At 47.0% G+C, this 24,906-nt stretch overlaps 1 protein-coding gene across 4 annotated transcripts in view; it reads right to left on the bottom strand.

Moving 5' to 3' along the window:
- The window catches only part of snx29 (sorting nexin 29), a 108,712-nt gene that overhangs the window by 50,849 nt on the left and 32,957 nt on the right, over window positions 1-24,906 (bottom strand). For all 4 annotated transcript variants that reach the window (XR_011182745.1, XM_015360196.2, XM_015360197.2 and 1 more), the window contains one exon: window positions 10,885-10,991. Coding sequence is in view for 3 of the 4 variants with exons in the window: in XM_015360196.2 (XP_015215682.2) it covers window positions 10,885-10,991 (107 nt within the window). In the remaining variant the exon portion in view is untranslated. The remainder of the gene's footprint in view (window positions 1-10,884; window positions 10,992-24,906) is intronic.

The following is a 24,906-nucleotide window of genomic DNA, read 5'->3' as shown; positions in this document are numbered from 1 at the left end:
ATTAATTATTAAGAGGCAGAAATGAAGTCCGCAGCATGGAGCCTCGTCCATTATTAAATTTAATTTTTGCCAACATTTTGGGAAGAGGAAAAAAACCTCATCCTGATTCGCAGAAGTAGGATTGTGCCCTGGGAATCCGCATGTCAGTTTTCATCAGATCTAAGAGACAGAGAGACAGACAGCCAGACACGGAGATAAAGACAGGGTTATATAAATACACCAAATGGCTAAAAAGTTTATTTACATTAAATCTGGGTGACAGCTGCTGCTGAAATGTTTTCATACTTAGAAAATTAAGCATATTTATTCAGATGACATGAGCTGACATGCCTGACAGCCCAAACGTGTCATCTTGACATGTTTGCAGAAGCTACCGTCAGGGAAAGGGTGGCAACAGGACCTGCTCAGCTGTCGTAAACGAGGTTCAGTGATAACCCTCTTGGAACCGTGACAGCGCTGATTTCAGCTTGGCTACATCGGCGCACGCAATGCCCAAAAGAGGAACTGAACTCCTCACGTCTGAAAACAGACACACCCAGCGCAAGCACGCTCCTAACAGCACTCATGTGAGTGTGAGCGAGCCCATCACCGACTAAATCAGACCAGACAGACCACCAGCAGCAGCCAGACCATAACTGGGGCTGAACACAGTGGACACAACAGAAAGGAACAAGGCGATGACACCACAGCCTATGAAGAACGGACAGGAGCAGTGCCTAGAACATCCTCCAAACCTAATGGCACGTACATAAGGCCAGCGGGAGAGAGACGAGCCAGGGAGGGAGACCAGCTAGCTCACTGCAAGGTGTGCTAATGTGTCTACTCACTAATGTTACTAAAAATGCACCAGAGCAAACACACACTTTCACAGAGATCCGAGGAGGCACTAGTGCCTGCCCAGCTCTGTTCACCCTAAGCACCTCCGACAGCGAGAGAAAAGTTGAATGCGTCTTTTCACACACCCAACTCCGTGAACGCTGCTCTGATTTCCATTGCAATAATCTCTCTAGCAAGTTCCGTTCCTCTTTTAAAAGATTTCTTTTTGACATCTTGATTCATGGCCTTTCGTCTCTCGGGTAGCCTGCCCTGAGAAACCTCGCCCTAATGCTGTGAATGAACTTTGTAAAACAGCACTGTTTGGCTCTGAAATTCATTTCCCAACCTGTCTGTGAAGTGTGCATGCGTGCCAGCAGGGGGCCCTTGATGAAGTGCACAGGACCTGATGGGAGGAGATTGGGGGCTACTGTGTCCCAATTTCTGCACACATACAAATATCACTGAGAAAAAAACAGCTTCCCTGCAGGAAGGAAGCTGCACACAGTAGCAAAAATATTTCAGAAAACTCTCAGGCCAGCACAGTGGCGTTATTTTTCTTTCTCCCTAAAAATATTTGATTGATATTAGCAGCATTTTTATCCTTACGTTTTTCTGCTTTTTTTAGAGAAGTGGTGGTGGGAAGGATTTAAAAATGTGATTGGAAAGACATGGTGAAAACTATAAAGGATATCGATAGGTAGCATGTCGAAACCAAACAACAGCAGCTCCTCTCCACCATTCATTAACTCACAAACCCTCTCTACAATAATTCTCCAAAAACTCACACCTGCCAATCAAACACCATACCCCTCCCACCTGTGCAGATCCTACCAATCACAAAGCTTCTTGTTACTACATCAGCCTGAGGTACACGACGTTCTGATACATGGACAATATGAGACTCAAATTATCCTGATCAGGATTTTAGTGGGAAGGCAAACTTTGGATGGGGATATGTTTGTGGAAGAACGTATTATTATGTGCCTTCCTCCTTCACCCTCACTCATCACATGCCAGCAATACAACGTCAGCAATGTGGGACTCAGGAATCAGGAAATAATTGATTTATTTATCCTGTCTCCATGACTTTGAAGTTTCGGTCAGATCTCTCTACCTCTGGTGCGGCACGACACATCCAGGAACTCGAAAACAGTCACCTGACCTCGAGCTCCCTCTTGTGCGACTGGCTTCCTGATCCAAACTGTTCCTGGACAAACTGTTCCCACAGAGCAAGCCTTCCTGCTGGGTTTCTCCCACTGGCAATTTGTTCCATTTGCTCATAGCTGCTAAAAGCAAATGGCTTATTGCACCTTGACAAAGCCAATCCAAATATGACGTGCTGACAGAAGGAGTCCTGCAAATGAAGCCTCACTGTCTAAAAGCAAAGACTGAATACGCCAAAGGAGAAATGTCAGTTCTCCGTTCCGTTCTGTGCTGAGCTGGGAATGTACTTTTCTGATGATCACAGCACGAAACTTCAAACCTATCAAGACATGCTACATCAGGGGTCTCACGGGTGGCGGTGGTTTTAATAAAGGAGGCCTGTTTTTCAGCAGCTGCGTGCAGGTCATCCCGCTGGCACAGATATAAAGCCCACAGCATCGGAGAGGACTGGCAGGTGCTGACATGTTCCCTGGCAGACTGGCAGTGGGACAAGGGGCTACGAGTCATTGACTTGATGAGCGAGAATGATGCCAGATTTCAGCTCACTGCCGAGTTTCCGTTTTTTTGCCTTTGTAAGTTTTATCCTTTTTTACGGGAAGCAGATCTAATTGTGATGCGACTGTGTCCTTGATTCAATTGCCCAGCTAGAGAACTGAACTGTTTTGGCTGCAGCCACTGTTCCTAGAAGCTGCACAAAACGCACCAAGCAGCAGGATGCCAGGTATAGGTGGATAAACACAGGTTTGTGCGACTGGCCAACCAGGAGGTCATGGGAGTTCAGCAATTTGTTATTTCATGCTCTTACTTTAACTGTAGCAATCAGAAGCTGAAGATGGGACACAGTTTAATGGCGGGGCAGCAGAGCAGAGCAAACAAGCTCCGAAGGGAGACATCAGCAATTAGGCAGAGGTCAAGTCTGTGAAAGCATAAATAAAGGTACCAAAGGCAAAGCCATGAATAAGGCAAAAATGAAAACAAAAACAGGAAAAGTAGGACCAACAGGCCAAAGGGAAATCTTCACAGCAAAGTCGAAAAGCCAGGCACAATCGACAAAACAAAGCAGCACACTAGAAAAAGGCCGAGACCAGGTAAGAAGGAACTAAGTCTGAGCACCGTCATATCTCAAGGCCAGGTCTTATATAGCCAGGTATTAAGTATGTTCAGGTGGGACTGATTTCCGCCCATACCTAGTTGTCACGGCAACAGCCTATTCACAGGTCTGTCAGTGGTTGTGCTTTCAGTGCAGTTAGCGATAATACACTGCAAGCGGGCATGATACACATTACTGGAAAGGCACCGGCTTAGTTCTGCTGAAGAGGTGGTTTCTGGGAAGCCTTCATCCCTACAAAGTTCAGACAGTGAATCATCATGCACGTTTTTTCACCCCTTCCCGACTCGGCTAGGATTCTGTCTATTTATAAAAGCCATATATACACACGTGTAGTCCCAACAGAAGCACGTCTTGCCATTAGACAAATGCGAAGATGACAAATTACCTTCACCGCAACAGACTCAACCACTGGAAAAACTCAGCAGATCCCAAGAAATGCCGAGGACCCTGCAGGCGGTGTACATAGGCGACAGTGCCACTTCGAGTCTGCAGGAACTCCTCCCACTCTCCCCCACGGAATGCACTTCCACAGAACGCTCAGTGACAGTGCCACAGTCAGTTCGGCTCCAGCTGTTCTGCTGTGCAACTTCATAGACCCCTGCAGGGGACCTAACATTGCACAGCTTTATCAGAAGGCACAAGACTGATATTAAAAAACACAGGTGTTCCGTTTCACAATTCATAACTTTATATTTAATTTGAGAAGTTTAGATTTTTAATAAGACTCTAACAAAGTAAAAAGTCTTTTTTTTTCCATGCAATGGAACCTAATTAATTCACAATGAGAAATAATCTTGATTTTGTGTTAACTGCAGATTTAATTTAGCACACATGGGGGATGTCAGAAAGTTTGTGACTTCTATGTTAGTTTCAAATTCCAAAGTGCACGGTTCCAAAGGAATATTAATTCATGAGACTTCTCTACAAAGGTTACATTATTTTATTCATTTTCTAACCTATTTTACATAGCCATTAAATCCATCCCTCAGGCAGACTGTTACCTTCCCAAGCTATTTTCAGGGAGAACGTCTTTCAGACTAAATAAACAAGATTCTTGCGGGAAAACGAGGTCATTTAAAAATAAAGCCGATTAAAATAAGAGCGTCTGTTCCCTTTCTCCGGAGCTGGAAGAGGAAACGGTGGCGTGCAGGTGATGGGCAGCTCTGTTCTGGGAAACCCACGGTGTTCCGTTGAATTCAGGCCATTCCCGAACCCACACAACAAAGGTAGGAAACGGAGAACTCGGCTAATAAAATTTCAAACGATCCTCTGTGAATCCTACCTGATAAACATGCAGGCTAGATAGTAACACTGGGGGTCTTTGCATAGGGTCTTCCTCCCTTCAACTATCATTCCAAAGATTTGTGGCTGTTTTGGTGTGACCTACAGGGTGGCGTGTGCAGACAGCCGTCACACCAGTCTTCTCCAACACACGTATCCAGGCCAGGGGAGTGCAGAGAAAGGGGACCTACAGTAGGTGCTACAGCCGGGGAGCCCAGGGAACACAGGAGAAACCTGCCCGAGGAACCCGCTGCTGGTTCACAGCGACTGTTCAAAACCAGGAGTGTGGGACAGAACACAAGACATTTCAATAACATTTTCAGCACAAAAGTAAGTGTATGATAGTAAGAAATTTCAGGTTTTCAGAGTTTTCATCTTGGTTGAAATTGCTGTTCAGGTTTTAGGAAAACCAAACCCTTTTTTGGAATGTATGAGGCCATTGCAGATAAGTGGATCTCACTGATTCCACAGCTTTTTTGTTCCTTGGACACACTGTGATATTACGGTACATGTTATTGATGTTTTATCCGGTGTTGGCTCTGCCACTTTAAGATGGAGGATTTCAGCCAAGGCAGTCAGTTCCTAGCAGGCTATGGAAAGCCAGCCGGGGGGAAACCTTTAAGAGCTGCACAGGGCTCTGCAGCCCATTGGTAAGGGATGGGCTTGTATTTATGCGAGACCGGTGCTAACCCAGCAGGCTTCTCTTACGCCTTGCAGTTTTTTCTAGGAGAACTTAAACAAAAATAACCAGGGGTGACTTATAATACATGTAACTGGATAAGAGAAGACAGATGATACGTAAACTTCACCCCTTTAAGTACAGCAAAGGAAGCACATCCTGCGGCTTTGTACTGAAAGGCTTTCTGATGGGGCTGTGTGTGCCCCTCTGATGAGAGAGGGTTTCACCCTCATTCTGACAGCAGCCAACCTCAGCCCTGAAACAAGATCTTGCATCTAGTGAATTAACTCCAGGACTACCTAGGGAGAACTAGGGAGAGCAGAGGCTGGCGGGCTGGGAGGAAGAGTGGGACTGGGATGTAAATCGCAGGCATTATGGTACAATTTATGCACAGGAAAGCATGGAGCGAGGCAGCGGAGAATGTTTCTCACTAATTAGACGGACTTCTGCTGGGACTAACCAGGCATCGTCATCATCACCTTCATAATTAGCCGATTATTACCAGCACAGCCTTTCCCAGATCAGCACTGTTCGCTCTCGCTGCTCCGACACGGTCTGGAAGATTAATAACAGTTCTGATCCTGCTAAAGCTTCCACTACTACAACTGCACTAATAATAATAATAATAATAATATCACTGACACTACAGCCGCAACCACTTCCGATATTGTTACTACTGTTCATACACTCTTGTTACCTTTGCAGCCATCGCTGCTGTCATAATTATAAGGGCTCTGGCAACTGCTGGAATGACACCAGCACGAGGGATCTGCAGCCCTGTGAAATGTTAGCCCCCTTGCAGACATGCTGTCGTTTGCCAGAGGTCTCTCCCCTCCGCCCAGGGGGAGCCCAGCTCCAAGCAGGGGGTCTCTGACCTGCGGCGGGGGGGGCCGGATGAGATCTGTGACTGACTGAGTGCCCACACCTGGAGGGGCTGGAGCTCAGAGCTGTGGCGTGGGCGCCAATATTGACGCACTCTTCTAAACCAGATCTCACTGGTGCCGCTCGCCGTCTTAACAGAGCGCCAGCTTTTTCATTCCACCTCAGCCTGAAGAATTTAAAGTCGGGGGCTGCTGGGTCAATGCTGTAAAACGAACAGAGCTTCGCCCGGGTGTGATTTCGGCCGAGTCGCTTCCTGTGCCCCTGCCACGGAGCTCTTCTCCACAGAGCCGCCATCGAGACAGTCGAGCACGGGCAGCTGCCACACCATCAACACCACCAACAACACAGGAAGAAACGCAAAGGGAGTAGGGCCACCTGGGATTTCCAGAAAAGCAGCAGGGAATTGGGATTGTTAAAACAGCTATCACCTGGAGAAAAGGCACACTGCTGGCACTGTGAGCTCTGCCTTGCGATCAGAGCCTCAGTTTTCGTCGCCAAGGGCAAAGAATTACGCCAGAGAGAGGACTGTGTGTGAGCATGAGGCGGAGGGGCGGGGGTTTGGGGGGTGGGACATCAGATCCGATAAACAAGCTAACAAAGTAAATCATTTCGGGCTCCGTATGATATTAATTACAGCCTTCCGGTACACTCAAGTGCAGCCCTCTCCATGCACAGCAGTGGCCCTGAATATTCATTTCATCAAGTCCCCGCTAATAAAGGCGACGGGCTGCCTCATCAGAGACCCCTCATCAGCCTCTGATTGTGGTGTGTGGAGAGGGAAGGGGGGGGGGGGGTTCTTTGTGTGAAACTGGCTCACTGGATAACCACAGGAAGGTGCAATCATTCACTCACACCAGCTTTCCAGCGCCTGGCCCGCTCATCTCTTACAATAAGACCATGCTTTTGATTCTTCTTTTGTTAGCAGGGCAATGAAGGATATTACCCTGTGTTCAACCCTTGCACGCTGGAGAAATAAAGGCTATCAGGGGATGATTTAAAAAGTGCTCATAAAATGCAGCCTATATGTCCCAGGGAATGGCTATTGACGCATTTGATTGCTATGACACGCTTCAGGAAAGCAACTGTGCTGCCGGTTATTTATCACAAATTAAGACTATGAGGACGGGGTTATTTCAAATCTTAAACTACCAGAAAACACCTTTAAAAGCCCAAGCAAAAGTCTGCGCATCCTGCAGAAGATCGGGTTGTTGATCAGTATCACCAAATGCCCCTTGAGAAGGAATGCGGGGGATTATTTTCTCGCAAGGCTTCGGTGGACCTTGAGCTGAGAGCGACACGAACCCGCGTCTCTTCAAATGGAATCTAGCTTGGTGGGATGTCCTGCAATCTGACTGGAATGATATCCGGGCCCCATTTCAGAGCAGCGACATCACAGTGTCATTGGATGTGAAATTAGCACTGCAGGGCAGACAAGAATTAAGACTGATGTTGGGACTACTTGGTCGTTAAAGATGACATGATTCTGTTCATAACACTCAACCTCGGCGTCCCGGCTAAACACACCAAGCAAGCGATTTAGGAACCATCTGATCTGCTAAAATCCAGAATCCCGTACTTTCTTTGGTAAATCTGTACAAGTGGTACATGCCTATGACCAGGCAACATATGCAGAACTGACAAAGAAATGACAGACAGGTCTAGCTGCGCGTTTGCATTAACAGGGCGCCGTTTAACCAAGAAAGAGCATGTAGTCACCAATTTAGTCACGGGAGGTCCGTAGCACAAAGCTGTACCAAAAGGGCGCAACCTCCTCTCTAAACTCTGGCAATCCAAAAAAGATCAGTCACGCTTATTACTAAAGTTCGCTTTTTCACCGATTCAGCGGTATCTTCAAACACCAGGTCTGCCTCCATTTACAAATGGGCTGAAAGAAGCACAAAGAATCCCCGCAGGAGTACTAATTGTTATATTTTTTGATGCTGGGATGTTAATGAGTCTGGAGATCAAAGGCAAGTGGCTTTGTGCTGACAGGCCCCACAGGACAGCCTGACCCACATTCTCCTCCCCTGCCCCACAGCCTCGCTGCCAGGCGCTCAGAGCCCCAGGGAGCCCCCCTGAGCTCTGCACCCCCACACACCGGCACCGGGCAAACTTCAGCAGCGTCTGGCCGCAACGGAGACGTGGCACAGCGCATCTTCATGGGCCTCCACCAAAAACAACAACAACAAAAAAAAAGAAGCAGAATCGGCAGAATGATTCAGTCGCACGGGGGCAAGGGAAGCAAAACACAGATGGCCGCAATCTGCTGCGCGGGGAAAAAAAAAAGTTTGCCGCCAAAAACTCTGGACCACCTTTTCGCAAACAGGTTGCCAGCTGAGAGCTGGTTCAGGTGTCAAGCCATGCAATATTTCTAGTAACCAAGAAGGCATGCAGAAAATATCCCATACACGTCCCTGCAGAGACAGCTACAGTTACAGCAAAACCTCTGCTAATAACTCAGTAGATATAATGAGAACCAGTTTGACTGCTAAATAACAGTGCTCAACAATGTGTTTCATTTCAAACACAATTCGCAAGAAGCCTGGGACGATGTGGATATAAAATTCGAAACACGGCGCTCGAGTAGCTCCCCAGGGAAAAGGCCGTCTTCTTGTATAAAGCTCTCGCTGGCGCTCTTAACAAAAGAAAAGAATGAAAGTAGTTGACAGGGTGATCTTCCCAGGCGCACCTGAAGAAAGTCTTTATTTCGCACTGTAATGTTCTTTTCCACAGCACGCCAGCCTCCCCAGTCTCGCCCCGGACTGCCGTTCCCTGGTCCGTACGTGATCGTCCACCCCCCCACCCTCCATCACGGAACCAAAAAATAAAACCGCTGCCTCTCTCTGACCCACCTCCTCTCTGGCTGGGAGACTGAGAGCTGGAGCTGTGGGCTGGGATCGATACGGAGCAGACTGGAAGAACACCCCCTCACAGGTCGCCGGGAGAGACCAGAGATGTTTTTACACATGAGGAGTCAGATGGAAGGTTCTGCTACAGACGAGAGAAGCTTCTCTTTCATCCTCTCTGTTTTTGGTTCCTACTGTATTTTGCCATTTAAGAGAAGGTGGGCTGCACAGCTGGGTACTGGGAAATGTGGCGGAGCGGTGGCTCTGTGGCTAAGGATCTGTGGCTGGAAGGTTGCCGGTTCAAATCCCGCAGCCGGCAGAGGAATCCTACTCCGTTGGGCCCCTGAGCAAGGCCCTTAAACCCAGCTGCTCCAGAGGCGCTGTACAATGGCTGACCCTGTGCTCTGACCCCAAGCTTCTCTCTCTGTCTGTGCGTCTGTGTCTCCATGAAGAAAAGCTGGGGTATGCGAAAAGACAAATTCCTAATGCAAGAAATTGTATAGGGCTAATAAAGAAACATTACATTATTAAACATTATGTGATTCCCCCACACACCTGTCCAAGCCCAGCTGGGACCCAAGCTCTGAGGAGATGACCTAATTAGGGGTCAGAGGTCAGGTAAAAGCAGAGATCGGACAAATGCATTCCAACTCATGTCATCTTTTTACAGATATTAGAAAATACTTCTAAATACATGTTATGCTTATTTGCAATGGCTGCTCCACTGTAACATCCCCTCTGTGGCAACAGTCATACTGATCTGCCTGAGGCGTCGAGATCTCTGCGTTGAGATCAAAGTCCCGCAGATAAGCACAGGACCTGACAAAGAGTCGGGGGGGAAAAGAAAACCAGCCTTAGTGATGCAAGTCACACTCTTGTCCTAATCCCAACGCAATCAGAGAGCCCCGCTCAGTGTGCTTTGCCCCAGACAGCATGAAATCACTGCTCTCCTCAATAACGTGCAGAAAGGGCAGGACTGAGTCGGAGCCTCATGCTCTCCGGCACAGACATCTCCCCCCACAGATTCCTGCGAGACCCCCAGCTAAGAACCACAACAAACATAAGCAACGCGCCTGCAGCGGCGACACACAGCCCGAGATCAGAGACGACCGTTCGTGGCCGAGCGCGGAGGATTCCCGGATGCGGCGTGCAGATGGACTGAACTCCCGCCCGGATTTTGTGCACCAATAACAGCCAGCACCAGCAGAAGGAACGCTGGAGGCCACAGCCACAGGAGACTCCTGCTTCAGCAGCGCCCAGAAACACCGAGGACAAGAGACGATCCTGGAAGAGCTGGGCGGCGAGGTTCAATTATTTCTCCTCCTCACACAAAAGCCTTGTACTGTGGAGCACGCTGTCTGATACAGTTCGAAGGACTCTGTGTTACTAATAGGTGATCACTCATCACCAGGGCTGGGATCAATCGGGCTCTGGAGTGACGGCACACGAGAGCAGACAAACTCACGTTCTCTTCCCAGGGTCTCTCGCTTTTATGACATGAACTCTTCCCTCCCCCACTCAGTTCAAACAGGCTTCGAACGCTCTCCCACTCGCGTCTGCACCCAGACGAGCCGGACCCAGAGCTGTCCTCCATCCTGACGCCTTCTGCCCTCCTACGGCCTTTTCAGCTCAGCACCACAAAATCCTACTACCAGAACGCACAACGGACACGACGGCACAGGCCACTCTCTCCGAGACCAGCCTCGCCAGTCCGTAGCTTCAACCCCCCCACTGTCGGTTCCTCCCACGCAGACACCCCGAGAGCTCAGCGAGAGGACTGGACCCAACCACATGGAACCGGGCCCCTCAACCGAGACTGACCCGGCTTCCTTCTAATTACATTATTACATTATTATCTATTATCTATTATCATATTACATTATTATTACATTATTATCTATTATCATATTACATTATTATGACATTATTATCATGTAACCTTATTTTCGTAAGCTTCATTTTGCGATTCCTGTGAGCTCACAGAAAAGACATTGCATTGCCAGCAACGACTGCTGCGTGCTGCATTGCCGTGCGTTTGCTGAATAAACTGGATTTGATTTGAATCCGCGAGCCTGGCACGGAGGCGCGGCGCGGCGGGTACCCACCTCGATCAGCTTGCGCTCGTAGCTGGCCGCCAGCTCCTCCACTTCGCCGGCGGGCTTGGGCGGGGGGGCGGGCGGGGCGCCGTCGCCGTTCCCCAGCGCGGGGAGAGCTGCCGGAGGAGAGGGGAGAGAGTGAGCCACGGGGGCGGGCTAGGAGGGCACCATAGAGGCTGGCCAGCAGTCAGCCGCACAGAGCGGCGCTGTCTATTCTCCTCATTTACCAAGGCTCGCCGTTAACCTAAACACGAATTCTCTGTTTACAGCTGGCTTTTCTGCTTACAACTAGTGTGCGATATATGCTTGTGGATAATGTGAAATATATTTATTCATACAATACATCTTCTTGTGTACTGTCCATTCTGGTTTGTTTCTGTATATTCTGGACTGTGTGCAATTCTCTATACTCCATACATCTTTACGGCACTTCTCACTGACTGTGCCTACTGTGTTGTATTGTTGTATTATTGTATTAGTACGTAACACTGGACTGTGTCGACTGAGCCTGGCTGCTGTTGCACTGCAATCTCCCTCAGGGGATCAATAAAGTATCTATCTAAATATGAGGAACTTAGTAAGTGATTTACGGTTCAGACAAGCTGATACAAATCCCAGCTTCCTCCCCTAGAAGCGCCCTTGACAGTGTGACATGGCTGGTTCTGAAGTTTGTAAAGAGGCTAATCAATTTCAGCCTTTACTAAAAAGGCAAATATACCTGTTTAATGCATTTTTGGAGGAAAGGCACAAAAATGATTGCCTATACAACTTTCAGCTGCAGGAGGAATGATTCTTTCGATCCCGAGTAAATGGATCAGACTTTGTTCGGAGGCTATTTGAGAACGTGTGCATCGCTGGTTATGAGCGAGGAACACAGAACAACAGCCCTATAAAACATTTATTTTCAAGCAGCTAGAGGCACTGAAAGAAAGCAATATCTCAGCAACAACAAAAAACTCACAAACAGACAGATCAAATAACTCTCAGAGAACCAAATATAATTTTCTCCTGACTTTAAACTCTGTGTGTTCAGTTCTAAAATGTAAAGAAACACATAAATAAAAAAAGCACTGCGGACTCATAATGAATGAAGGATTTGGAAAGAAGATTTTATGAGGAAGCTAAAGAGATCTTCAGGTTCAAGTTGAAACCAAAGCATAAGGCAACCTAGAGCGCAATGTGGGTTTTATCTGTTTGAGGTATCTTGAACAAACCGTATTCACTAAGTAAAAATGCAAATACATCTGTATTTAGCGCTACTGTGTCTTCACACGTCCAAGAAGATCTGCTGAAACCAAGGTGACATCCAGCACCTTCAGTGTACACATACAGAGATCCTAAAGCTCACAAAACAATCCGACTTCCCAGAAACAGGGGTATCATCCTCCTCTGCACTCCACACTGTGTACATACAGTATAGTGAGACACACAGATTGGCTGTTCTCAGCTCCGTCGCAGTTCTTTTACAGAAATACATGCGGATCACTTATGGCTGCAGTATGAACTCAACATCTTTGACCCTGGCACAGAGCGGAGAACGAGTGCCTGATTCACTGGGCAGCACCACACGTGAGGTCAGAGGTTAAATGCCCAGGACTAGAATGACCGTCAGGGTCAGAGCACTGTCTACCAGGCCCTGCAATACTTGGCCCAAGGCAATGGTACCACGACTGACAATGAACGTGTCTTCTGCACCAGCTGGTCTACCCTCGGAGTGAATACAGACATCATTCCTGACCTGACTTTGGGTTTCCTGCACTGCACAGGCTTGTGCCACCATGTCTGTTAAAACCCAGGAGACAGTCTTCGTGCAATCACTTAAACTGTCTCCTGAAAACACTTGAAGCCCCGGGCGATGCCAGACCAGAAAAAAATATAAAACACACTCTTGACACATTTCCAGCTGTTCTAGTGCACAAAGAGGTGCCCAGGGAGGGGTGGTCCGGATCTTCTGTATCCAGCAACAAAAAAAACTTCCAGTGTTGTTAACCATACAATTCATCCACCGCAGCATTCAAGACAAAGTGCAGATTTCTCTTTCTGACAGCATGCGCCACATCAGAATTGACACTGGCATGCAATCACGTCAATTATATTGCATGCAATTCTTTCTGCGGCTCTACAACCTGTGCACATTAGCATCACTGATGGGTTTAAAAAAAAAGCCAAGTTAATTGAAGTGCGGTAATCAAACTAATCTCCCTTAATTTCGAAATCACACATCGCCTGCTTTCATGGCATCTCTTTCAGTTAAAGTCAGCATATCATTACATCAGAGATTTTGACTGCTTTGATAACGCTAAAATTACAGGAGGCGGCTGCTACAGTAATTTAAAATGACAAGACAATTTCATATGCGGGGCACAAAATTGCATGCTGAATACACAGTGTACCTCTGCCATGCCAGACGTGAGGAAAATTAATCCACTTTAATTCCACCTTTTAATTTTCCTTCCTCGTAAACAGCGAGCGTCCCTTTTAAGCGCTTGAGAAATTACATTCCTGAGCGCTTGGATCAGAGGCTGTTTACTGGAAAGAAAGAGACTGGAAACGTCTCTGGCTGTTTCCCAAACCGCACACGGTGACTCGAACGTATAAAAAGCAAATTGTAACAGATATCAGTCAAATTAGCCGCAGCATTTTTTCAGCACCGTTAGCAGATGTGCTGGCGGACAGGATTATACACACACCCTATTACCACACAGATCACTGCCACAACACTGCGAATCCGACGGCAGCGGTGCCTTTGAAATTGTTTTAAAATAAGACTTGGATGTCATCCAACCCGTGAATCATTCAAAATATTGCAAAGAAAACATTAACTTCTGGTTTGCAGACGGACCATTCTCCAAATTCAGTGAGGGCAATTTTAAACTCATATACACAAAAGGTGACTGCATAAAATCCCCTGAGGAAATCAGGACTTGTCTCTTGTTAGGAAGAAGAAGGTTTTTTGTTTAAGGATCTTCTGGGCGTGTCTGGTCCGCACGCAACTTGCAAGACGCAGAGCGAGTCTACAGAAGGGCGATATCTACCTGTCCAGCCAGCTGAGCTCAAGTTTGGTTGAAGAAGTGGGGATGTCTGGCAGTGGGGAAAGACAGACACTGAACCCCAAAACTATTTACAAATGGCATGGGAGCCATGCAGGGCATCAGTCTTCTTGTTGAGCGTTAACAGATACAGTCCTAGCAATGCCAGGTCACGCCACAAGACGGCATGGGACCATCCGCCAGCGCAGATGAATGGCTCTCCCTGGAGACAGGGACTCGGAACAGTGCTTCTCTACCTCGGATGAAGATGCCCTGCGGACGTATGGTCTCATCCATCAATGTGGAGATGGAAAGCGGAAATCTTAAGACTTAGAGAGTCAGAAAAGCTCCTGAACAATACCCTATCGCAAAGCTGCAAATGACTGCACAACTCAGAGAGTGACCAAATTTGCAGAAATTCCCCTCTGGAGCCTCTTAGCTCAGGGGCGTCAAACATATTTGCTATGGCGTAACTGATTTTTATCTGCATGCACAATTCGAAAATGAATTGTTTGAAACAAAAACAAACACCCACTGTATACTTTTCTTTTTTTTAAAGTAAAAAGGACATCTTGGAAGTGACTCATCCCTCCTTCCCCCACCCTCGGAAGTATGTAGCTGGAAACAAACTCACTTCAAGGGATTTATAATCCTGTACGCTGAAAAACTATTATTCCATCCAAGAATAAGAGAAACACAAATGCCCCAAAAGACGATCTAGACCTCTGTTGCAAGAGCCCTCCCGCCGTTGGGAGAGTTTGACAAATTGGTTTATGCAAATGGATTAGGCGCCATCGCGGCTTCAAACATGAACAAAAACAGAAACAGCAACAAACAAAACTGATGAAAAGGGGAGACTGCTGGTCAGAGAGGAGGGAAGGAAAAGGTCTGGCATCAACAGGGAAAATTCAGCCAGGTGACAACTCCCCAGTGACTGCTTCACCAGAGCGATTAGAGATGGCTTCTTTTCTCAACTGCTTACACACAGTTGAATCAATAAGTGTCAAGAGCACCGAGCTACACGGCAGCTTCGTAAGCACAGAGTTTGAGCAGTATCGACAACTGCCTCACAGGAAATTAGGTCGCCGGCCTGTCCGCAGAACACTGTTCTGACAGCAGATCCGTCCACAGGGCACTGTTCCAACAGCAGATCTAGGTCTGTCAGCGGAACACCGTACCAACAGCAGGCCCCTCCTGATCCCAGTCTGTCAGAGGAGATCTGTCCTGATCCCAGTCTCCGCAGGGCACCTTTTTAACAAAAGATCCCTCCTGATCCCAGTCTGTCCACAGGACAGGTTGTAGAACAGAGGTCTCTATTTAATTTCTCAGAGGATCTGGTGCCTTCTGGTTTTTAATCCAGCCAAAGTTGTGAATAGTAATTGTTCTTTTTTTTTAGTATATAGGATATTTCTTTTATATAGGGTTACTTTTGCTGTCAATTGCAAAATACTTTTCATTGGTTCCTGTATAGTTACACATAAAATTACCCTCAGCCTTGTAATTACAGTTAAATAATTAGATCAGCTATGTAACTCAGAGTTCAACTTAAAAAATATTTCAACTGCAGTTATAAAAGCTACACTTAATGTTTTTCTTTCAGCCTACTGTACAAGGTAGATCGAACCATAGATTTTGTGAAATCTACAAAGACGCAACACCTGTGATCTATAAGGTGTTTGCAGATACTCGGTACCTCATAGCAATGTAGCTCTCTTTTATCCAATGGGAGTGATGCAGGAGTTGCATTAATCTTCACCACTGCTATTCAAAGTTATTCCAAAACAAAAGACGAGGCATTAGCAAACTTAAGTTCACTGTGCAACAATAAATAAGCCTAAAAAAGCAATAAATCCAAGGGATAAAGAAGATTAAATGAATTATTGCAAGATCTTTGCTTAAAATGGACTGTTTCAATGTCTTCTAGCTAAGCAAGTAATGGCATTAACAAATGAAGACATCTGCACAGAAATAAAGCTACTCTAAAAGAGACTGATCATGAATAAGAATGTAGCATTAACAGAGCTAGGAAGCAATAGGAAGACTAGGACAGAATACTCATCCCAAACGATGGATTAAAGTGCAGCAGAAGTATGTTCTCAGAAAGAGATGTCTGCACCCCAAATAGCAAGGCAGCAGCATCAGACTATAAATAATTAAGTGAATCTTGTTCTGGAGTGAACAACAAGGTCCAGGGGGAAAAATGAAAAAAGAAGACTGTGCGCTACAGTCTTTATAAAAAGCAGGTAAAATTACAACCATGCAGCTCACCTACTGTGCACTGCGTGGTGAATATATTTCTTTTCTTTGCCAGTTTGAAATCCAGCTACAGGATAAAAGCTTTCTGTGGCATTCTGGAAAATCGAAATGCCCCATCGGATTCAACCCTACAGCAGGGCCGGGGTCTCTCTATGCTTGCTAAAAACTGAACAGTGTACCCACATTCATTCACTGAATAAATATGTATACAGACACAAAATACTGAGTCAGTCACTTGTAATTCATTATTGAAGTGTGTTTAAGCATTTTGACTTTAAGAAAGTTAGAGCATGTCAAGGATTGTAAAAATCGCCATATCTGGTTGGACGATGGTTTAACTTTCAAGGCACAATAATAAATTAGAAGCTGAAGTCCGGCCTAGACTTGGCATCCTTGATGGCACGAAACCCACTGAACACACTCCATGAGGTGTACACCAGCTCAGAGAAACTCCTGCTGCGGCAGGTGACCACGCTGCCAGCCGGTTTCGAACATCTGCACAGCACACAAGCCCTACTGCGCACGCCGCCCGATATCCAACTGGTCAGACAACCCGCAGCCACCTTTCAGAGAGGACAAAACAAGTGTTTCGTCACCAATGTCTTCTCCCCATTTATACATTTAGAAATATGGGTGTTTCATCATTCTGTGGCGCATTAGCAAGTAAGATTTAGACATTTTGCGTACAGTGGCTATTCTGAGGGGCCCAGCGATATCTCCATTGCCAGCCTGCTCAATGGAATTCTGATCTTATCAGCGTTCTATTATGAAAGGAAATGAGATTACAGAGTGACAAATGAGAGTCATCAGCGCCACCGACATTTCTCAATTTTAGAATTCAAAGCAAACTAGGAAGATGCGTCACTCCAGCGTCCAATAAGTCTCTGCCGCTGTCTTTAAATTCCTCGAGGAGAACAAGGGGGGGGAAACAAAACTTTACAAGCCAGGGATTACACGTTCTGGTTCAACAACGAAAAGCACATAGGCCCTGCTGAAGCTACTGATCTCCAGTTAAAGATCCTGGGACTTATTCCCGATACTGAAACGTAACAACATACAGTGATACTTGGTGAACCAGTATAATCCAAGGATTAGCTGCAATCCCAAAACAAAGGCAGCTGTTCCATAGCAATCCTGTCATTGCGTTAACATTCAAGGAGGTGTTGTACCATAACAGCTGTCTCTTGTTTGTATTCTGGAGTGTTCAGCTTTTTTGCAGCTTTGCTCTGCATGTGAATTAATTGGATAAGATCTGCCAGTCGAGAAGATCTCTTTAACCAGGAAGAGTAATGACTTCTGTACCTTCGGATGATTCAAACCCTCCTGACAGGACCATCACAGCTGTCACTAACACGTTAAGACTTTTTTTTTTTTAAATCAGTCTTTCTGAAAGTTCGCTAAACATTTGTCACTTTTAAAAAAAACAAGGTTTTCAATCAATCTTTCCCGGTTTGACGAGCAGCATTTTTTTCCTCTCCATCTCAGACAAAAAGAGAAGAAACTCCCAAGACTTTCATGTCTGAAGCAGCGCCGGTACTCTGTACCTGAGACTACAGGCAAGAGACTGTAGAACGGGTTTTGATACCCTGACGAACAGCGTTAATTGGATTGTTCCTCTGTGCTCGCATGAAGTAGGGGGTTTACAACTTTTTCGTCGGCTCACGTGCGCTTTCTGAAATTGCCAAGGAGTGACTTGGAGAAAAGGGATTTGATGCACCGACAGCTCCAGACTCACAACAGCAGAACTGCAGGAGCCCGGCGCTCCTGCCCTGCTATAGCACAGCCAGCAAGCCCTCCTTTCAAGCAAGCTAGCCAGCCAACCAGCAGCCCTGCCTCAGAGCAGCAGGCAGGCCTGAGGGGCAGGGTGAAAGTCCGTCTTCACCAGCAGCGAGGATCACTGATCTTCACAGCTGACAAGGCAACTCATTACTGCTCACGCTCTTCCTAGACAGGCGGGTACCTCATTTCCCTTCACTACATTTTGCCCGAAGAAGAAAAAACAAAAGAGGGGAAATATCTTTAGATCAAACGAAAACGAGAGAGAAATAACAGCAAGCACAGCCACCGATTTCTTTCTGTCCTCTTGAGCTTAAACCCAACGGTATGGCACGCTGCGTTCGATAAAACGGCACGCAGCCCTTGGAACGGCGCAGTCAGATTTCAAAGCTTGAAGACATGTTTTCGGCTTGATTACTGCATTTCCGTCTCGCAACAGGGAACGAGAAATGGTTTCCAGCTCCAGAAAAACGACCTCGCTGGATATAAACTTCGAGGAACTGCTCAGAGTGCGCTTTGAGACCCAAAGGGAGCACGATTAGATGACATTATTGCCGTTGATCCAAGGACACCTCCAGTGTCTTTACTCAGATTGCTTTCAGTGCGTCCATGCAACACGGACAGCAGAAAACACTCCCAATAAACAAATCTGCATTTTCCCCTTGGTCTTAGGAGCACCCTCGGCCAAGCTCTGCAAAGCAGCACTTGTGTCTGGTTAAATCGCGCACCAAGCAGTCTTTGCACCGAATGGCAATGTACTTCACTAAACGAATGGCTTTATTGCATTAGCTTCACATGGCTGAAGTGGAATGCAAAGTGTAGGGCAGCCACACTGCACATCCATCTGCTCTCAGCCCCTGTGCCGCTGCCCTCCCTGATACTGCAGTGAAGAGAAAGAGGGGAGACTGAGTTACGCAAGAAGTTGCAGGCAAAGAAGCAGCCAAACGGAAAGACAGCTGCTTTTGGAACATTGTAACAAACTCAGCGCGTTTTCTCGAAATCCCTCTGCAACCCAGCTGCCTCTCCTTCGGTGAGGACACAGTCAGGACTGGAGGGGTGACAAGCTCGCCTCTCCTCTCCTGTCCTGGGCCCCTGCAGATCCTGCCTGGAAGAACTGTGAAAACCTCACCACACAGGATTCCGACAGTTTCATGTTGCTTAAACTGATCAGCAAAAGGCCCTGCCCAGGCACAGAGGTGCTACAGTTAATACAGTTTAAGCCACTGTGAGAAGAGAAACATTAGAACTGGTAATCATTTCACATATTTTACAGGTCTTTATCCCCGTCTATGTTCACTTCATAAATTACAGCAGAAGACAAACAATGTGTAAGAGAAAATACCACTCATCAGCGCCTTCCTTCGTATTTTTCAGCAGTTTCTGATCTATAACATTGATTAGCAGTGGTCAGATGGGAGCAGAAGACAACTATTTTATGTTGGTGGCCTATTTAAGAAGCCCCTGAGCCTGGGCATGAAGCCCGTTAATTAGATTCTCAGAATTGTTTTCCCAAGAGGACGAGGAATTTTTGGGCAGAACAGACAGGTGTCTCAATAGCAGCATTTTCTGAACCAGGATGAGCTCCCGAAAGATGGCTGCATTTCTCACGCACACACAAGGTGGGTTTTTAGGAAATGGTGCACTTCCTGTTGCACAGCACAGCATGAGACTGCCTTTCCAAACAATTAGATGGTTTAAGTACTTTGTACAACCTGTTAAATCTGCATTAAAAAATCTTTTTAACGCCTATCTGCCCACTTTATATACACTTCTAAGTGGGGCTTTTCATTTAAACCACCGGCCTCAGGTGCTTGGCAGCAAAAACATGCAATGATGTGAAACAAACGTGCCATAATGAAGACATTCAGCACTTAATCTACCAGAGGATTATCTACCGTGCCACCATGATGGCCTCCCTTTTGCCTGTAGAGGAGACTAAACTAAATTAATACGGGAAGATAAAAGATTCTGGGCAGAGAGCCTAACGTGACCGTTGAAACAGACAGCCCAAATCATTTCTTAAGACAGACCAGACAGCCAAAGAGAACTCACAAGGCTTGAGTGCACACGTTTCGCCTACCATCTTTTAGAGGTTGGACCCAGTCTTCAAAATGAGGAAGCTTGGTGCAGAATACAACATGCTGCTGGCCGACAACTGGCTCCCTCTGTTAACATCCCACGCAGGAGCTGATCACATTCCGGGGGCACAGCTCCCGCCCGTGACGGCCCAAATCCTTCAGGTCTTCTCCATCTCTTCAAATCACAGGCCAGTGGAGGACCCTGGAAAAGCGCCCTCAATTGCGCCGGTTTACGATCAGCTCACACATGTCATTAAGAGCAGAGCTGAAGCGAAGACCTGCAGACACTGTGTCCCCCCCCCAGGCATGGGACTGGTGCCCCACTGGTCTGACGGGAAAGGCAGAAGATGCCGGAGCTTCACGGCAGCAATGTGTGACCGGGAGGCTTCTGCTTCGGTTAATTTAAAATCAGGCCGCTCTCTCTAACCCTTGCACCTCCTCAATTTATCACCGCGGTTTAAGTACAGCTAATCGCTTCTCACACTGCCTGGCTCTCCCTCTGCTGTTCCACTTCCTCCAGCGTGAGGAGGGTGATCCGGGCCAGAGGCAGGCAGGGATCTGTGTCCGTTCAGCACTGCCCAGAGGAACCCTCCACAGTAACACCGCAGTCACCGAGCTCCAACTTCAGGACACACGGGCCTCGTGACTCACCTGCAGAGCTGCAGGAGACTTCCCTTAACCCAGTGGACACCCAGCGCAGGCTGATTAGTAGGGATTCACTTCTCCTCTTGCGCGATTCCTGCACGCCGGTTTACAGTTTAGGTATGCATGGTGGGCTGTAATCATCTGTTATTTTCCCTTACCATAATACAACTCCAGATAAACCTCTAAGCTGCCTACTTAATCAGCTCATTTATATGAATTTTTAATTTTTTGCTGCGCAGCTTTTACTTTCTAATGATCTCTGGCAGCGGCTCCTCGCGCTCAAGCCGGCAGAGCAGGGACCGAGGCAGGCCGAGAAAGTGGAGCGGTCTCAGAGCGCTCTTTATTAATGGAACCAGGTTACAGCATGGCCGCCGAGAGATGTGGCAGGCTGGCATTACTGAAGATAAATGGAAACGGTAGCAAGAAACAAGCTGCACTGTCTCCACGGCCCAGAGACTGTTATTCGCATGGCCAGTCCCTTTCCCTTTCTTATCCAGATGCTACCATCTTCCAATCTGCCTCCTATTTCCCTGGATGCCCTCCAAGAGTCAGTAGCTGTTCAGCAGATGTTCCTGGTTTAAGCGCCTGAAGTAAGAGACAAAATTTCAGCAACCTGATTAACATCCTTCCCAGTCTGTGTAAATATTTGAGTGTCTGTAGGTAACTGTTGGTAGACGTCCATGAGAGGATTCATTTTCGGCTGTTTCTGTCCCCGTCTGTTTTCATCCATCATTAACACGTCGGCTCACACATTCAGATCTGCAGTTTGAGGCTTCTCATGTTTTCGCCTGCTCACCTTTAATTCATCACAGCACAATGCCAATAGGTAATGTTACATGTAACACAAACCAGCACCAAGCCAGAACCTTTCAAGCTGTTTTCCAGCGTCGATTGTTGTCCAGTGTGGGTTGGTTGCAGCTGATGTTATAAAACCGACTGACATCCACTTATAAAGAATAAGTAAACTCCTAGAGTCAACAGTTCTGAGGTGCGATTTCAGCAGAGGCAGTTACTGGTTGAGGGTGCAGGAGGGGATACAGGTGGATCAGCCGAAAACACAGCGCCTGCTGGATTCTGTTATCCAGGTTTACACATCTGGCTCTTTAGTGACATCCTCCCCATCAAGGAAGTACAAGACCCCCACTCCCCCTTCCGTGTCGCACATCAGATGAACTCAGTGCAACAGCAAGAGAATCCCCTGCACATCGGCTGCGTTTTAGCACAAAGATTTACAAAGTCGGAGCGCGTACAACTGGGATCAGAATACTCTAGATCAAGAGGGACGGAACAGAGAGGCGGCTCGAGTTCGGAACCAGCCGTGTACGAGACTCAGGCGAATGACAAGGTGGAGACGGCAATCTACCTCACATGGGTGCATCAGGCTGGCCGGGCTGTCCTGCTGCCCATCAGGAGGCCGAGGGGCACGGCCCGGGCAGACGCCACCCGAGCCAGGAGCCGCTGCCGTCCTGAAGAACGGAAACCCTCAGAATAAAAGCGTCACGGCCCCGGTGTGCGAACCTCTGAGATATCTGGGGGTGGGGCCTTGTCTTGAATACAGGCACACAGTAATCACACAGCTTGCTTTGCGCTGGTTCTTCTCTCCCCTGCCTCATAATCACTAACCACTCATTTTTCGCAGCGGGGAAGAAACACAAAAAACAAAATTAATCCCATTCCGCAAAGGCCAAAGAATTTTGCATACTTCAAATCACATCCAGTTAAATACGACAACAGTGTAGCGGGAACCACAGGCAGAAGGAAGTGAGGGGGGCTGCCACCCAGTGGCCTGTATAGTATACTACCATTACAGCAAAAAGCACAGGCAATGTGTCCTTTCGCAAAAAAGAGGGGGAAATTCCATAGGTTTCCAGATGAAGAAAGTAGAGGCATTTTCTGTTTATTTGGGGAGTGAGGGGACATTAGGTATTCATTCTGTTTCAAGCACCCTGTGAGATAGGTTGATGCACCGCTGTACACATGGGTGCCACAGTAAATGAGAATTTGTGCCCAAAAGACTCACCCTGCTAACATACGATAAAGGAGCCGTTGAAATGAACTCGCAAAGGGTCATCGCCTCGCTAGGGCAATTCTCTAAGCTAAAAGCGATCTACTGGATCGCTTGCATCTGCAGCATTTCAAAGAGAAGGCTGGCCTTGCCAGCAGCTCCCTAACCGGTGCCATTAATAGAAGCACACTATCACAGCTCTGCTGAGCTTTAATCCCAGTGTCCGTTATCAGCTTCTTTCCCAAGGAAGAAAGCACCGTGACTTACAATCATGCCAAGTACACAATCAGATTAAATCAAAAGGACCCTGAACACGAACCCTCGAAAGCCACACCTCTCTAAATGAACTTAATTATGTTCTTAAATGACATGTCTGAGCTCTGAGCAGGTGACGATGGAAAGACCTGGAAAGCCTACTGAACTGCAGCCCTTGACAACCCAAGCCAAGGACCCCTGGATGACACAGCAAGACTGTCCTTAGTGACTCCTGACCAAGCATGAATAAGTACTCTAAACACCTTGCACCAAATTTGATCAGGAAAAAGATCAGGAAAGCTGGAAAAAAAACATCTCTAGGAAATGACAGAAAGAAAGGTGTCTTTCCTCACAAAATACACCTCGTACTGAGCCAGAAGTCAAGAGCTGCCCACTATTTATGAAAGTAACTGTGTTAAATAACTGGTTGCTGAATAGTTCAACAAGCGATAAAAAGCATTGTGTTCTTCTCAGTAATTGTAGGATTACAGGTCCTATTGAGCACACAAAAGGCCATTGTACGGAAAGAAAAAATATAAAAGGGATACTGAAGAATACTGAAAAGGGAACAAAGACAGACTTCTTATCAATATTTAGGGTCAGAACCTGCTGCCTCCAGGCTGAAATAAAGACAATGCAGTGTTAAATATAAATTCTCGTTGAAGTTATTTATCCATAAGCATCACCAATTAGAGAGAAACCTCCTGCTCAGAGGAGTTCGCACAGAGAGCTGCCACTTGGCTGAGACCCCCGGTGCTGCTGAGACCACCCTGTGACACACTCACTCCTGCTTCCAACACGTCACGTCGAATGGATCTGGAATTCCGCAAGATTTCACCGCATTACGAAACGTTTAAAATTAGTTTGCCAGGTTGGGAAGGGATAGCACAGCCAATGCCCACACCCGCAAAGTCAAAAGCCCGAGACGTGTCCCCCTAAAGGCACTGTGGAACTGCAGGAAGCCCACCGGCAACGCTGCGCATCTTCAGAACCGAAACACAGTTCTCCAATTCCGTGCTTTTGGCTTTCTTAATTCCCACACTCCAAATCATCTCGGTTCTTTGGAAGAAATGAGAGTGCAGCAGGATCCCGAGATTCTGCCGGCTGACTGGAGAACCGAGGCTGTGGAAAACGCTTCCCAAGATCGGCGTCTGTCGTTGGCTCCCAAAACCTGAAAGGTTCTGATTTCTTTCTGCGATTATAAAGACGGCATCTGAACTCGGACGGGTTTCGGGAGTCGCCTTTAAACCACACTGGAGACGCAGCTTCAATTTAGCTGAAATGAAGTTAAAATTCACGTTTTCAAATAAGGGTCAGTAAGACATTTTTTCAATTTGCCCGACTCAAACGCGATCGAAGGCCAGTTAACAGCGAGCACAAGCGAGCACAGCCTGTTTGTAAGTAAGTCTGTTTTATCCAATTATTCTCCTGGAACGCATTCCATCAAGAGAGACTGGAACACAGCCAGCAGGCATGTTCTGATAATTCCAGAACAGCTCCAATAATACAGATTAACAGCAGGATACTTTAATAATAATGAAATGCTTATATTTGTTTAGCACTTTTCATCCCAAAGGATCCCAAAGTGCTTTTCCAAAGACGTGCCTTCTACTTTCACATGTGACTGCGTCTCCTCTTAATCTCCACTGGCAACTCTGTAACATCCATTCATTGTTATGGCTGAATATTCCTGGCATGTGTACAGTATGTCTCATCCCAAAGAATCCCAAGGTGCTTCTCGTACGGAAGGGAACCCTCTCCACCCAGTACTGCAGAGGAGCCCTCACTTTGGCAACACAAAGCAGCCATTCTCCACCATTAAACAGAGATCATGGCTCACTGCTCATAACAGCCCCAGGCTTCAGGCTTGCTCAGTCTGATCTTCCCATAGTGACCCCAATGCCAACTGTTGGAGCGATTTCTCACCCCTCCACCTGATCTGCTGAGTCAGTTATCAATAATATCAAAAAGCTCTGCGGGACAGATG

Source organism: Lepisosteus oculatus, chromosome 19 (assembly GCF_040954835.1).
Source record: "Lepisosteus oculatus isolate fLepOcu1 chromosome 19, fLepOcu1.hap2, whole genome shotgun sequence".
NCBI lineage: Eukaryota > Metazoa > Chordata > Actinopteri > Semionotiformes > Lepisosteidae > Lepisosteus > Lepisosteus oculatus.
This window is presented reverse-complemented; position numbering and strand designations above follow the sequence as displayed.